At 29.9% G+C, this 15,324-nt stretch overlaps 1 protein-coding gene across 6 annotated transcripts in view; it reads left to right on the forward strand.

The window, feature by feature from the left end:
* LOC143056714 (regulator of G-protein signaling 22-like) overlaps positions 1-15,045 on the forward strand; it is a 44,026-nt gene extending 28,981 nt beyond the window's left edge. For 3 of the 6 annotated variants that reach the window (XM_076229868.1, XM_076229875.1, XM_076229881.1), the window contains 16 exons: positions 1,491-1,668; positions 1,902-2,083; positions 2,367-2,823; positions 3,285-3,386; positions 4,087-4,281; positions 5,048-5,131; positions 5,435-5,767; positions 6,224-6,451; positions 6,773-6,937; positions 7,210-7,389; positions 7,838-7,999; positions 8,477-8,494; positions 9,780-9,818; positions 12,161-12,389; positions 12,710-12,821; positions 13,798-15,045. In XM_076229868.1, the coding sequence (XP_076085983.1) occupies positions 1,491-1,668; positions 1,902-2,083; positions 2,367-2,823; positions 3,285-3,386; positions 4,087-4,281; positions 5,048-5,131; positions 5,435-5,767; positions 6,224-6,451; positions 6,773-6,937; positions 7,210-7,389; positions 7,838-7,999; positions 8,477-8,494; positions 9,780-9,818; positions 12,161-12,389; positions 12,710-12,821; positions 13,798-13,987 (2,854 nt within the window). In that variant the 3' untranslated portion in view covers positions 13,988-15,045. The remainder of the gene's footprint in view (positions 1-1,490; positions 1,669-1,901; positions 2,084-2,366; positions 2,824-3,284; positions 3,387-4,086; positions 4,282-5,047; positions 5,132-5,434; positions 5,768-6,223; positions 6,452-6,772; positions 6,938-7,209; positions 7,390-7,837; positions 8,000-8,476; positions 8,495-9,779; positions 9,819-12,160; positions 12,390-12,709; positions 12,822-13,797) is intronic. The other 3 variants (XM_076229893.1, XM_076229887.1, XM_076229896.1) reach the window with 3 other exon arrangements.
* The last annotated feature ends 279 nt before the right edge of the window (positions 15,046-15,324 follow it).

Raw genomic sequence — 15,324 nt, forward strand, 5'->3', positions numbered from 1 at the left:
TGTCAAAAGACTAAAATTTAAGAAAAAACATTTTGATTCCTGTATGTATCTATTGAAACATTTGTCAAACTCAAACTTTATCCGATAATACCTCTTGAGGGTGAGTTAGTCGCTGATTGATTCTTGGGTCAATAGGTCAAAGCAGCTATTAGTATTTACTAACTATTTAAAATATTTGCAAAAGTAATGTTCCCAGATATAAATTTTTGAACCATGACACATCCAACACTACCAAATCTAGTTTGATAAAGCCCCATGGGATAAAAGCTGCCAATGATTTTGGGGTACATAGGTTCAAGGTCACAGCAGCTATTCATACTGAAATTTTTGCTGAAGTTTGGTTTCTGGATGTTTTCTTTTGAACTGTAAGTTCAACTGCAGCGTACTTCCAAACTCAGTTCATTGTAAAATACACCATGGGGTGAAGCAAGTTCAAGTTCAAGTTCAAGTTTTTTTTTCTCAAAAACCCCAACAGGGGTATGTGAACAATAACACAAATACTATATAAGTATTCATAATATAACAAAATAACAAACTATCAAAGTAATGCAGTGAACATTATAAACATTCATTAACATATATACATTTGAATAAGTAATGTGTTTTAAGGAAGACAGTAAACTTCAAATGGACATATTGATGGTTGAAACAATATTAATTTAATTAACAACAGCTAGTATAATTTTACAAAATTTTGCAATTTGAGAACAACATTGTAAGAGTCGGAATTAAATAACTCATAAGATTTGTCAGTATTATGGTTGGTAATAAGATTACAAGGTAATAATGATTTCCTTTCATCACTGAAAAATGTACAATTAAACAAGTAATGATATTCATCCCCTAGTTGGTTTTTATTACATATATCACAAATTCTGTTGTCACATTCTATACCCCAAAAGCGACCCCTTTTAATAGGGAGTCGATGATTAAGACATCTAAAATTGCATAAAGCTTTTTTCAAATCATCTGGTAAATTAGGTAAATAATATTCTAAACCATGATTATATTTAAAAATTCTAAGCAGAGCCCTTTGATTTAAAGAATCTCATCCTCTTTGATAAAGCTTCTGGTACAGAAAACAACTTCTTCACAAAAAAGAAAATGCTAAGATTTGTAGGGTAAGACATTCTGAACCTTGATATTAACGACCTAACAAAAAACAGAGGATTTTAACCTAAAATATATAACTAAAGCCCTAAAAATCTGTATCATTCAATAATACATGGGAATGAGTGGGATGGCATTCATAGACATGGAATACATGTGAATGTTTTTTGAGGAAGTGAAACAATTGAAAAAGCATATCCTTGTACAGGCAAAAAGTATGTGTGTTGTCAACTATTGAAACCAACATCACTTAAACTCTTAGTCATTTGGAAGCATGTACATGTATTTTTTTGTATTTTTTCCTATGAAAACAGAAGTGTAAATGTTTTTTGAAGATGTCATATAAGTAATTAATTACCTTTTAAATTTTATGTTTTTAGGGCACCTAGATTTTTACTGACACAATTAAGAACAACAGACCCTGCCAAGCATGCTGAATACCTCAATCTAAAGTACCTTAAAACCAAGCCAGATGTATTCCCTACTCGTCCAGCAGCTAAACTACTGCCACTACGTCCTAAGTCATGTTTTCCAAGGTTTGGACAACAAGCTTTTGAGGTAAGTAAACAATGTCTTTCTAAAAAAGTGACTTTAAAATTCTGACCAATCAATATATGTTAGACATAGGAAAGAGTATCATATGCTTCATTTGAAATTGTTGGATGTTCTATCTTTCTTCAGCAATTATTTTGCATGCCACATTGAATTCTAAATAATGTAATTTTGAAACTGAAAATTATTCAATGGTTTTAAGAGGTATACATTTTAATGAAATGACTATTTATTCACAGGATTTACCATCTACTACTCTAGATACACAATTTGTGACCTCACCTCCTGTTGGTTTCCGTAGAAACTACTCATCGTCTGCTTTCACCTATGACAAGTTGCATGGTACCAAGCAGACTATTATCACACCAAAATTACCTGTACAGAAAGCAACAAAACCTCTAATTAGTGGTCAAAAGTCCAGGTAAAAGTACAACTTTAGCTATTGAATAAGAATCATAAGGAAACTTTTAAAAGATTCTGTAAATTAATGCTTTACTGTATTGATATGTTTTTGTATCACTCTTTTCTTACCAAACTTTACAATAATCTAATGTTGGAAGTGCAGTATTAAGTTTTTTTCTTGCTAAATAAGAGCAACTGTATGCCAATGAACATACCTTGATAAGGAAGTTTAGTGATTATGAAATACAAAAAGTCTATGTAATTTATGAACCTTATTGAAAGAAATAATTATTGCTTTTTAGGCCATCCACTGCAGGATCATCACGCCCTGTATCAGTTAACAGACAAACATCACGTCCAGTGTCTGGGATTAGACAAACATCCCGTCCTGTATCTGGTGTACTGCCAGCTTCACGTCCAATATCTGCACTTCCTTTATCCCGTCCAGAGTCGAGAGATGCAAATCGTCCAGTTTCTGCAAATCGACCAGTTTCTGCACATCGACCAGTTTCTGCACATCGACCAGTATCTGCACATCCTTTTGCAAGTAGGTCAGAGACATCTGCCAGCACACCGCAAACACAACTACGACAGCGACCTCAGACAGCAGGGGTTGGGAGAGAAAGAAATGGTTCTCAATGTTCAGATGCCTCAGACTTTATTGGAGGACATCGGATGGAGGCTTTGTTACAAGCTCTTCACCATGAAAGAGAAGCTGGTGGATTCTTTAAGAAGTTTATCAACAGAAGTGGCAACAAGGTTGGGAATTAACCACTGTCATTATTACATGTATTTTGATATACTTTTACATAAGTTGATCATCATTTACAATACAGAAAAAGTGAAAATGTTGGCAGATTTTGTTATTGAGAAAAAAATTATACTTCATATAAATGAAAAATTAAAATGTCACTTAGCAATCATGAAAACTGCAAAATAAAAGAAAATCTACAAATTGTATGGAAATGACTGTACTTAGTATCTATCTGCTAGTTCCTTCGGGTATATCCAAACTTGATGTGGGAGGTAGTTATAAGTCATACCACATCAAGTGTTAGTAGGGAGGCTGAAAAGAGGCATTGCCAAAACACCATTGGCAAAAGGGGGAAGGTTGGGTCCTTATTTTCATAACACAAGATTTATAGTTTTGATATCAAATTTACACATTTAAATGTTTTTAAAAGTTTATATTTACATGACATATATCTTGTATTTTAAAGTTGTGGATTAACTGTTTGAACTTCTGGAGTGAAGTGCAGGACTATCATTGGTTATTTTATACAGAATTCATTGACCCGTATATACTACAGAAAAAAGCAAAGGTATCAAATAAATATATTAAAAATAAATTATAGAATAATGATATCAATATAATATATAAGATTGATTCTGCTCAAACTGGCTGCCTTGAACGTGTAGTGATGTGTGAGGTTTTGCTCTGTGTGGAAGGCTTCCTTAAGATGAAGAACAGCAATAAAAACATTTTTTTTATTTTAATGTTTATATCAAGGGCCATATTCTTTCTTATCGTTTGTAAAGTCATAAATTATTTTAGTTTTTTCTTGCCAAAAATGTGACATGATGAAAATAAAAAACAGCTGAAGTTCTGGTGGTTTTTTTTACAATATAATTCAATAGAATATAGTGATTAGACATTAGCCATTCTTAATTGATGTTAAGGTAACTGTATATATGTTTGATGGTTTCTGGTATTGTTAGATATGATTGTCCTTTTAAAACATGCAACCAATAGTCTTTTAAAATGTAAATGCAAATATTTGGTGACAAGGAATTTTAAGAAATATGTGAAAACATGTTGCTATTTATATGAATGTTTCAGATTCCAACTTCATCTTTTTTTAAATTTACTTCTATGATATTTGTAGTCCCTTGACTGGAATGGAAGAAGGTTACTTAATCTTAAAAGATTCAATTTTGTTTGTTTGTTATTTTTAAAAATTGAACATTTGATAAGCTTCAAATAAATTCATGATAATAAGCTTAAGATATATATCTTTTTAGACTGTATATTCCAAGTACATAGTGATTGGAGGCATCTGCAGCATTAGCTGTAGTTACAGTATCAGACGAGAGGTAGCCAGATGTATGCAGCCACCATTTGAGGAACTATTTGACGCAGCGGAGGAATATTCTATAAAGGAGTTATATGTTGCATGGACACAGATGATTACTGTAGACATGAAGACTTATGGAAAGGTCAGTGAGGTTATATGTGGCTATTGGGGAATCGGGTGGTGATTTGTTTACTAAACAAACTAGGAGATATTGATAACATAGACTAATGAAGAATTAAAAACTTTAAAAAAATGAAATGTTGTAGGCTTTTGAAAAATTAGACACGGGAGAGTTCAAAGCAGATCTGGCAATGAAGATTAAACAAAACAGATATGAGAATATGTGGTATGAGTGCCAATGAGAAAACTCTCCATCCAAGTCACAATTTGTAAAAGTAAACCATTATAGGTCAAAGTATGGTCTTCAATACAGAGCCTTGACCCTCAACGAACAACAAGGTACAAAAGGCCTTAAAAATGACTAAAACCATTTAAACAGGAAAACCAACAATCTAATCTATATAAAAAAAAAGAAACAAGAAACAATTATAAACCACACCAACAAACTACAACTACTGAACATCAGATTCCTGACTTAGAACAGGTGCAGACAAATGCAGCGGGTTTAAGCATTTTAATAGGTACCAACCTTCACCTTTATCTGAAACAATAGTGTAACATCACAACATAGAAAGACATAATATAAAATATCAATTGAAATGGCTTAACTCGTTTAATAGTAAATAATTTGTTCACATGTATTGATTCAAATAACAATTAAAACTGCTCAACAATTTCTTTACTAGCTTTTTATGAATGACTGAGAATTCTAAACATTTACAGTTTAAGGGAGATAACTGTACAAGTTATATAAGTTATAATGATTTATGTATTTTTACTGCTAATAGGTAGAATTAATAGAAGTGGTGAAACATTTAGAGACCAGATCTAAATATGTCCTCAATTTACAGAAGAGAGGTTTGATTAAAGAGGTAAGACATCAGAAAGGTTTTTTTTTAATATTTTAATCTTGTGAATTATAAATACAAAATATAAATTCAACTGGTTATTTAAAGTGTGCTCATATAAACCTTGTGATCATCAATTAACTTGTTGCTTTTGGTGTATACCATTTGCTTAATTCAAATCCCTTTTTCCCCTCTTTAAAATCTGATTTATATATTCTCTATAGGGGTTTTAATTTTTTTTAAAAGCCTTATTTTGGGGTTTAAGTTGAGTTTTGTACACTAGACATCGTGAACAAAATTCATGTTGCATTACTTTTTAATTTGTAGAGGGTTGAAACTCCTGAAGATCCTATGGAGAAATATGAAGATCCTGTGTATGACCCAACACTGCAGGAAAGAATACCTGATGAATACAAAGACTACACATTAGAAAAACTTGTTGGAAATCGTATTGAGTTAGAGAACTTCCAAGTTTTCCTGAAGGAAAATTACGCAGATACAGATTTACTCTGTTGGATGGCTATTAGAACTTTCCGTAACATTCCATACACAGATGAAAAGGCTCGAGATGAACTGGCTACATCTATACGAGACAGATACCTTAATCAGAAATATTTCTTTGGTCCAAACAGTCCAGCAGGGAAGAAAGGACAAGAAAAGGTATAGATACTTAATTAAATGATGCTTACCAAAGTAAACTGTTTAAGCAGCTTTGGAATCTGTGATATAACTTCAAATACATTAGCTTGAATGGTATAAATACTGACACAATACAACATGAGTTTAAGTCTATACAAGACCAGGCTAATAAAGATTATTTGGTAGCTTGGTTCAGTGTCAGTCCAACATATTTACTGCCTAGTACAACTGTTGTTACAACAAGTATTGGAATAGCTTATTGATAAATATATAGGTGTAGGAATTTTATATTTTCCTATTAATTGGTTCTTGGCTAGAATTTGGCCTTTTGGTTTGCAACAAAATATATATTTTTTAGTTAGCCTCTTGTTTTTGTTAAAGATTAAGAATATTATGCATATTTTAAAAACTATTGACAAATAAGTGCAAGTTATATAAGGGACTCATTACAGAAGATGTTTTTTTTTTTATTTCCAGGTAATGGCTGCTGCAGGAGGTTATAGCCAGCTGTTTAAGAAGAGGCCTCCAAATGAAGTGTTGATCGAAGCTCAGAAGTATATACGTGATAGACTTGAGAAGAAATGGCTGCCGTTGTTCTTGGCCACATCAGAGTTTGCTGATAGACAGAGACCAAAGGCTGGCATGGACGATGTAGTGGATGATGTCTTAGTTATCAAGAAAAAGAGATCACATAATATACAAAGGGTTAGCAGTTCTCTCAATTTATATTACAAGATTTCAGTTTACATAGTTAAAGAAAAAATGCATACATGAAATAAATGCTGTTATAATTTTGCAAATGTCTCATTATTATAACCCAAGTTTCTTTTATACTATTCACAAATTAAATGTTTCACAAGCCAAAATAATATTTGGAGTGACTAACAATGAAAAAAAAATGGATTTATTGTTGTGTTGCCAAGTCATTTACTTTTTTCATTCTAAAACATGCTCAAAAATTATTTGTTTTTTTTACTCTTATTTAGCATTAATCTCTATAACAAGAAATATACTTTTAATTTCCAGAGTTTGGATAACAATAAGTTTATCTCCTCATCTAAAGATGTGATAGTCTTCCGTAAAGGTCTGCTGAACCCAGTGACAGAGCTACAGTTCAGGAGATATGTATCTATATACGGAGACAACCTAGAAAATGATGTACTTTTCTGGAAAGAAGTCCAGGCATTTAAGGTATGAATTATTTATCTCTATCATCAGATCGTTCAATTTTGTTTTATTCTGATGTAACGCTGAAAATATTTGATTATTTTGCAACTAAGAGTTGTACATTAAGTAACTTTCACTGCAATTTTAAAAGATACTTTTGCCATTTTATGCATATCTGAAGTATTTCAACTTATCAGATGTAAACAACTTTTAATTCTGAATGGATTGTTCTGTATATGTAATTTTATATATTGTATATGTCCTCTTTAATTCCATATTGGATGTTTTTTTGTCAGGAACTTTACCATGTACATAGTGATGAAAGTTTGATTCAGGAGAAAGTTGCAGTTATAATAAGCTGTTTTATTGACTCACAAATTCCACCAAATATCCAGATCGATATTTCACCTGATATGGCAGAAAAAATCGTAGAGAGAAAATATGAAAGAACACCTTATTTATTCAGAGAGGCACAGGTAAAAATTTCTTCCATGATTTTTGTTTTTAATTGAATTGAATGGTATCAAAATATCCTTTCCAATTACATAAAATATATTTCAAATATCATATTTACAAAACTTTGAGAAAAAAAGAAATATAAACAGGAAATTAGAGATGATATTAAATTAGAAATAAGTCCTGATTCACATTAAGGGCTTCATTTGTTAATCTAAATGCCATTCTGTCAAATTATTTTTTCATTCATAATTATATACTTAGACCAACTATTGTTTGAGCATGTAATTTTGCATTTAATTTACAATACTTACTTGTTCAAAATATATGTGCATGTATGTTTATTTTGATTTATTTTTTTCACTTGTTCCCCCTTATACAAATCATAGATTCACATTTGATATTTTTTGTTGGAAAGAATTCAAGCAATGTAGTCATTTTATTATGCCATATACTTTTTTCTTTCAGTTTACAGTTTTTCGACATCTATTTCGATTCTGGGACAAATTCTGTACATTTAGGGGAAACCATGCAGAAGAAAAGATATTACCAACGATAGAGAGAATACGGAAACATGAGAGAGCAAAACAACGAGCTGAACAACAACGACTGGATGAGCTGGCTCTAAAGGTAATTTTATATTGTATTGTTTATGATCTTCAGAGTGATTTTATGTTTGGCATTGCTTCATGTATTCTTGGGTTAGAGTAGAATCTTCTGGTCTTCATTTTATGTTCTGAAATAGAATAGATATTTCTTTCTTCTGCATATATTGAGTTTTTGTGTACAATAAATTAAAGTTATTATTAGCTCAAACAGGATTTTCAGTTGACATGGTGTCTTGAGTATGATTTTACGAAGTTAAATAGGTATACTTTATAGATTCTTCAACACAAGTGAAATAATCAGTGATATAATCATTTAATATTAAAGAAAACTATAAATGTAATTGTCCTGATATTAATTTGTCATTAATTATAATTTGTTATCAAACATTAGAGGAGTACAGGTATGTCTTTCTCGTAAACTTTGGACGTTGGCACGTTTTAAATTTATTTTTTTGTCGGATTTAACTATTTATGTATTATTCACAATTTTATTCCAAAGGAGGCGGAGGAGAAGAAGGTAACATTGTGTGTTATATGATTTATGTCACCCTAATATTACACATCAATTTTCACATCATTTGTCAAATTTAGATTTTTTTAATTTGGTTTTTTTTTTTTTTTATGATTTGTTGATTGCAAAAAGATAATTGAGACATGAGGGTAATATTTTTTTTTTACACAAGTAAAGATTAGTTGTCACCTAGATTTTTTTTTACTATTATCATATCATTCCAAATCAGTGATTTGCTCTCTTTGTATGTTAACCTTTTTATTTGAATTGTACAATTTTCCTAACCAGTGGCTTTTTTTGTGACTAAAGGGAAATAATTCAGTTACAATTTTCCTAACCAATTGCTTATTTTGTGGCTGAAGGGAAATAATTCAGTATCATTTCATGAAGTGATTTTTTGGGGGATTTTGATGTATATGTGTGTTTTTCATCCAGACATCTTATGTATTACCCAAACAACACATGTATACCCTGAATTGTAAATGTAGCACTACATATCACCTGTTGTTAAACATGTGCAGTGAACTGTTAATATATGAAAATAACTGAGTAAAAATATGCATTTTTTTATTTTATTCAAGTTTTAGGCAGATAGCAATGGCCATGTAAACATTACATTAGTAAAATTAGTATAATGTTAAGACGTAAAAGATGTGACCAATATTAAAAATCATCACAATCTGTTTATCTCTAAGAATAACCTTCTTGTACTCACAGGCATATAGCATATATGGGACCTTGTTGACTATTGAGATATTTTTTAAAATCTAGATCATGTGACTTAATGCCCTTTTACTAACTGGTGGCCGTTCTGTTATTCTTAAGTATATTCTACTGATCTATACTATTTTTTCCATTATTATCTGGGGTAAGTTCTCATCTGTCATACTTTGTAAATGTTACTTTTAAAGTCCTGTCAATATTTTTGTTTTGAAGTTATACATATATATACATCTAAGTTGAATGGGAAATTTGCAAAATGAAGTTCAGAAATTTTGATACCACAACAGAAATGATAAAAACTTGATTAAAAGCTTGCAAAATGAATATTACCGATGAATACTAACGCCATGTTCAAGAATATTGTACATTTTACATCAGCTTAAGTTAATAACAAAAATATTTTTATAACAGTTTGGAAGTTTTGATCAATTGATATTAAAAATATATATTTTATATGACAAATTTAAACAAACTTTTGTATATGTCTAAAACAAAATGTGTAAAACAAAATGTATAAGACAGTTTTTAGATTGTGTCAAATGCATTTTTAATATATTCAACATTACAGCAACCTCAAAGGAAAAAGAAGCTAAAGTTTGGGAAGGGTGTAAGTCAGTGTTTATGTAACCAACCTTGGCTGTTTATGTTGCTTCACAGATTAAACCTAGCTTCACTAAAACAATGGTTTAAGTTTGTTGAGAGCATCAAATTAACTATATCATGCATGAAAACAGCTTCATTAATTTTTAGTTTCAGGGTTTTTATAGGATAATGTCAGAGAATGTTATATCCAGTGTCATAAGATACTTTTTATCTGAAATCAAAACTTATAATAAAAAACCTACCTTCCGAATAAATTCTCAGTCATAAGCTGTTGACCTTTTTTATATTGATTGAATCAGTTGAGGGTAGCAGGATACAAAAACACACTATAACAATATATTTTTTATTAGGGATAATGGACACTACCTTGGAAATTGGTTGAATTAGTTAAGTGGAGCGGGATATATAAGACACTATTGCATTCAATGATTGAATCAGTTTAGGATTGCAGGATGTATAAATACACTATCACATTTGATTGGACGAGGGACATAGATATGACATTGTGTTCACTTCACTTTTTAACTGTGTTTTTATTCCTTTGTTTTGACTCAGAACTAAATGGGTGAAACCTAAATGACTTGATTTTTCTCCATAAAAACCATGTACTGTGTATAGTTTTTGTTTTTCTTTGTTGAGAAGAAATACTGATGTACTTTTAAGGTAATACTGAGCTATCAATCAAACTCAGTCTAAACTGTCTTCAATATGTCTTTCTCCTTCAGCATTCATCAGGTTAAATGTCAGACTTGGACTGAATTAACAATATTCTATATAAGAAAATGTAAGTCAGGAATATGAGAATATGACAGTTGATTACTATTGGTTTGATGTGATTGAGTTTTTGATTTCGACATTTGATTCCGTTTTGAATTTTCATTGGAGTTAAGTATTTTTGTTTTTTGACTTTTTACTAAAAGTTTCACATTATTTTGTTTTATAAAAGGCCTCCTCTCAAAGTTGTTTTACTGTTTGAAATTTTTATTGGTTCAGTTTTGAAAATGTTTTCATATTGCTTGATTGTCTGGTATTAAATCTCTACTTTATTTGAAACTATGTGGTTGTTGAATTTTAAAATCAGGATTTTTCATTTCTCATTTAGTGTTAAACATGTTCATTTATTTTTTAACTTGAAATTGATTTTAAAATATGTTACAGGACAAAATTTTCTGTCATTATCAAGGTTTATACCCATTATGTTTTCAATTTGCATAATAGCCTTTTATTTGTGGATATACCCCTTGTTTTGTTAACATTTGAAGACATTTTGTTCAGGAGAGCTGTATGCCTGAATGATATACAATTACCTAAAACAAAAACTTATTATCTTAAGTGACCATCTTCACTTATACAGTTATTTGATTACAGCTTGGAAATTGTCCAAGGTATAATTTAAAATCCAGTTAATTTAATATTCGCCTGCCTTTCAATAATAACAAATGTGGATAATTTTTTCGCAATGTACGATTGATTAAACAGGTCTGTGTTTTTTTTTTCATCCTTAGGAATATAAAACTGCATTGTTGTATTTATCATTGAATCAATCCAAATTTGTTTTAATGATTTCCATTTTGTAGTGAAAAGAGTATTTATTATATATAAATCAATTCGTTGGAATTTGGATTTATTTTAAATTGCATGACAAAATACATTAGTGAATGGATATAATGTGCACGACTTTTAGTATGCATGTTTAGTTGCATGTATTGTATTCAATCCATATTTTATCATCTCCAAGTATGATAACCAGGGCAGCAGAAAGTATGCAGCATTTTCAACAACTAAAGGCATTTCAATTATTCAAAGTAAATTGTGAATTTTGCTGTTTTTATGTTTTGTTTCATTTTCCAGAATGATTTAATGTTTATTTAAAAGTATGAATATTAACAAAAGCTGTTTGGTTTTGATAGATTTTGAAATAACATTTGCTTAATTTAAAAACATTTTTTTTTTTTTTTTTTAAATGTTTTTGTTATAAGTGTTGGTATCAATTTTATTTTGTAAAAACTGATGTTAAAAATTTGAAGAGAAACTGCAATTTAAGTAAAAGTGAAAGCTTCAATTAAAGGGGTCTTAATTACTTCTCTGTAGTTTTTCATAATATTTTTGAAAAAAAGTTATCTGGCAATTTTTCTGATTTTTTTAAAAACCAAGACATTAAATAATTGTTTATGAAGTTTTATGTATTGTACTAACTTGTATTAACAATACTAGTAATTATGATTCCTATTTACCAATTTACTCATATTTTTTATTAAGAACTACCCCTTTCACATTTTAGTTATGTATAATTCATTTACTTTATAAAAATCTTTACTTTCACATTTTTCGTTATGTCCATTACAGAGAGCTGAAGAAAGAGCTGCATTAGGACTACCACCAGAGAATGAAGAGGATGAAGATGCACTGGACCATCTACAACATTTCAGTCACCATGACGATGATGAAGAAGAACATGGGCCGATGGAGAAGAATAAAATCTCATGGTCTTACTCTAACTATATGGCTGCTCTGGAAAAGGAGGATATTCTAAATAATACAGATGAAAGTACATTTGGGTCATTGTTAAATTTTGGTGAGTCAAACATTTTATTCAGATTACACTTATTGCAGATTGATTTAAAACCATTTTATGAATAATTTTTGTACTGCAGAGACATGTATTGAATTTAAGTAGGTTATTTCACATTTTGAAATCAAATTATCCCAAGTTGTAGAGATATGGTAAGATTTGAAGAAAAGTGCTTGTGTCAAATGCTTAAATGTAACGGAAATAAATTTTGACTTGAATATTCTTGATTCATTTTTTTGGTTTTTAGTCAAATTAGTCAATTTAAAGTTTAAGCGAGAATATATTTTTTTAATATCAATTGATGGCTGATTTTTTGTTTCCAGGAGGAGAAAAAAGCAGTGAGAATGGTGATGAAGTATCATTAAGTAAACAGGATGATATAGAAACAATGTCCAGGAAAGAAACTCGTTCTGAAGAAACTCAAACAGACAAAAAGTAGGTGAACAGTAGGATTCTAACAATATGCTGTTTGATTTTTTCATACATTGTTGTCGATATAATTGAATTTTATGTGACTGTCATACACGTGAGAGGTTTAGCTAGCTATAAAAATAGGTTTATTCACCATTTTTTAGATAATGAAATGCCTACAACAAGTCATGAATATGACAGTTGTTTTCCATTTGTTTGATGTGTTGAAGTTTTTGATATTGTCACTCCGTAAGTGACTTTCTTTTTTTTATGTTTTCCATGAAGTTTGGTATTTTTGTTATTTTTTAAGACAAAAATTCTTTAAAACAGTAATTAAATAGGATGATGCATAAATTATGTTGGAGAAACACATGGTTTTAAAGGAGCTTAAAGAAAAAGTAAAAACAGGATGAACATATCAAGGGGGTAATACAAAATTACAAGTCAAATAGCTTCAGACATCTTCATGAACAATAGAGTCTGCAAAATTACTACACACAAAACTTAAGCATCCTCCAACAAAAACTGGGATGAACTTGGTTTCTTTTTTATAGTACACACAGCTCTTGCCTCACTAGTGACAAATGCTAAAGTGAATAGGTTTGCAAGAAGCACATCTCTTTCTGAGAGAAGTCTTCTTCATTCTTGAACACTGAAGACACATTTAATACAATAAGGTAAATGCTGAGCTTCATGGTATACATTTAAGGGTTTGTTGAGGCTCTAGTTACTAGTACACAAGTTTGTTTAATACTTTGAAAACAAATATGCAATAGAAGTTAATTGAACATTGAAAAACAATTAGTTTCTTCTCATCAACAGTATACTGTTATAGAAAATAAAATATTTGTAGTTTTTAACAGTTTACTATAAATACACTTCATGATTAGAAAAATATGTACATTTTATTTGAAAAATTCCATATTTTGAACTGTCATTTACAATTCGGATAAAGGATACATTATTTCTGATAATTTACATATAATTATTAATTTATTAGGAAGTCAACAAAGTCAAGCCCAAGTCCTGACTCTGAGAAAGGAGGGAGCAAGAAGAAAGTGACACAACGAAAGGGTTCTGTAGAATTTCAGAAAATGGCTTCTCTTGAAGAGGAAAAAGAGAATGATGAATCTACGAAAAAGTCCAAGTCAAAGAGTAAAGGTCAACAGTTATTGACAGAAAAGAAATAAACTGTTTAATCTTGATCATAGTGAAAAATGTTATTGAATACTTATACATAGTAATAGTCAGTCAGTTAGTACATGTCTGGATTGTTCTTTCAATTGTTCCTGTTTATTCACAAAAATTAATATAATATTTAAGCAGTTTTTATTCATCATGTTTGTGAGTCAACTAAGTTGAGACTGTTTCAATGTTCAGGGCTGATACAAATGTGTAAATTTTTATTTTTTATTTTTAAGATTTACAACAACAAAAAAGCTCATTTCATCATTCAGGATCTGTATGTTGCAGTTGAGTGTGTTTACCAGGGATAGTTTTTGAAATTATTAAAACATTATCAACAGTAAAATTTACTTACAAAGTACAAGTAAAACCATAAAAGCCTATAAAACTGTAAAATGGTCATTTTGTAAGTTGAACGGTAATTTGATTGTTTAATAGTTGGAGTATATCACCACATAACATGCAATTTCTGAATTTGCAAGTAAAATGTTGATGTAGGTATTTAATTAATTTATTTTTACAATGAACTGTCTTATATTTCAAAGTTAGAATTACAATTGTTATTAAATCTTTTTGTAGTGACCTACAGGTATACATTGCATCTACCTACTATTTTGTCTGTATCATGTATATTTTATTTTTTGCAGCTACGTTAAATCTAAAGTTATATTCAGTTATCTATCATGTAAGTGATATATGATTCTGTAGTCCTATGGCTGGTTGACTATTAAACTTGTGTATCTTTGTTTTGTTTTATATTTAAGAATATTTTTTAGATTATATTTGACAAATTATAACTAGTTGTGCCTAGTATATGATAATTTCTGACTTGATAATGTATTTTATATGAAGCATTTTACTTCAGATGCCTTTCTGTTACAATTATGTTTTGTATTATAGATTTATTCCAACTATTTACTCTAAGCTGATTATTTTTAAGTGTAACAAAACTCTTGTGATTTCTAATTTATTCCTACCATGTTATGTTTGTTCACTTCCAAGCAGACTGTGATGTTTTTTGTCTTTACATAGCTATTTTTATAATAAATAATGCTGCATTTGTTGATTTATAGTTTTTATGTGCCCATTATAGACATGATGGTTTATTGTATACCTTGTCCATCCTTCAGTCTGTCTTGTCTGTACCTCTGTCCACGAAAGTTAGATAATGCTTTGATTAGATCTCATCAAAGTTTCATGGAATATTTTTAATCAATGGAATCAATTTTGAAATGTTTTTTTGTACTTGTTTGGCTTTATAGATATTTTGATATGAGTGTCACTGATGAGTGTTATGTAAACGAAACGCGCATCTGGCATACTAAATTATAATCCTGGTACC

The sequence above is a fragment of the Mytilus galloprovincialis genome, chromosome 1 (genome assembly GCF_965363235.1).
Source record: "Mytilus galloprovincialis chromosome 1, xbMytGall1.hap1.1, whole genome shotgun sequence".
NCBI classification, from domain to species: Eukaryota; Metazoa; Mollusca; class Bivalvia; order Mytilida; family Mytilidae; genus Mytilus; species Mytilus galloprovincialis.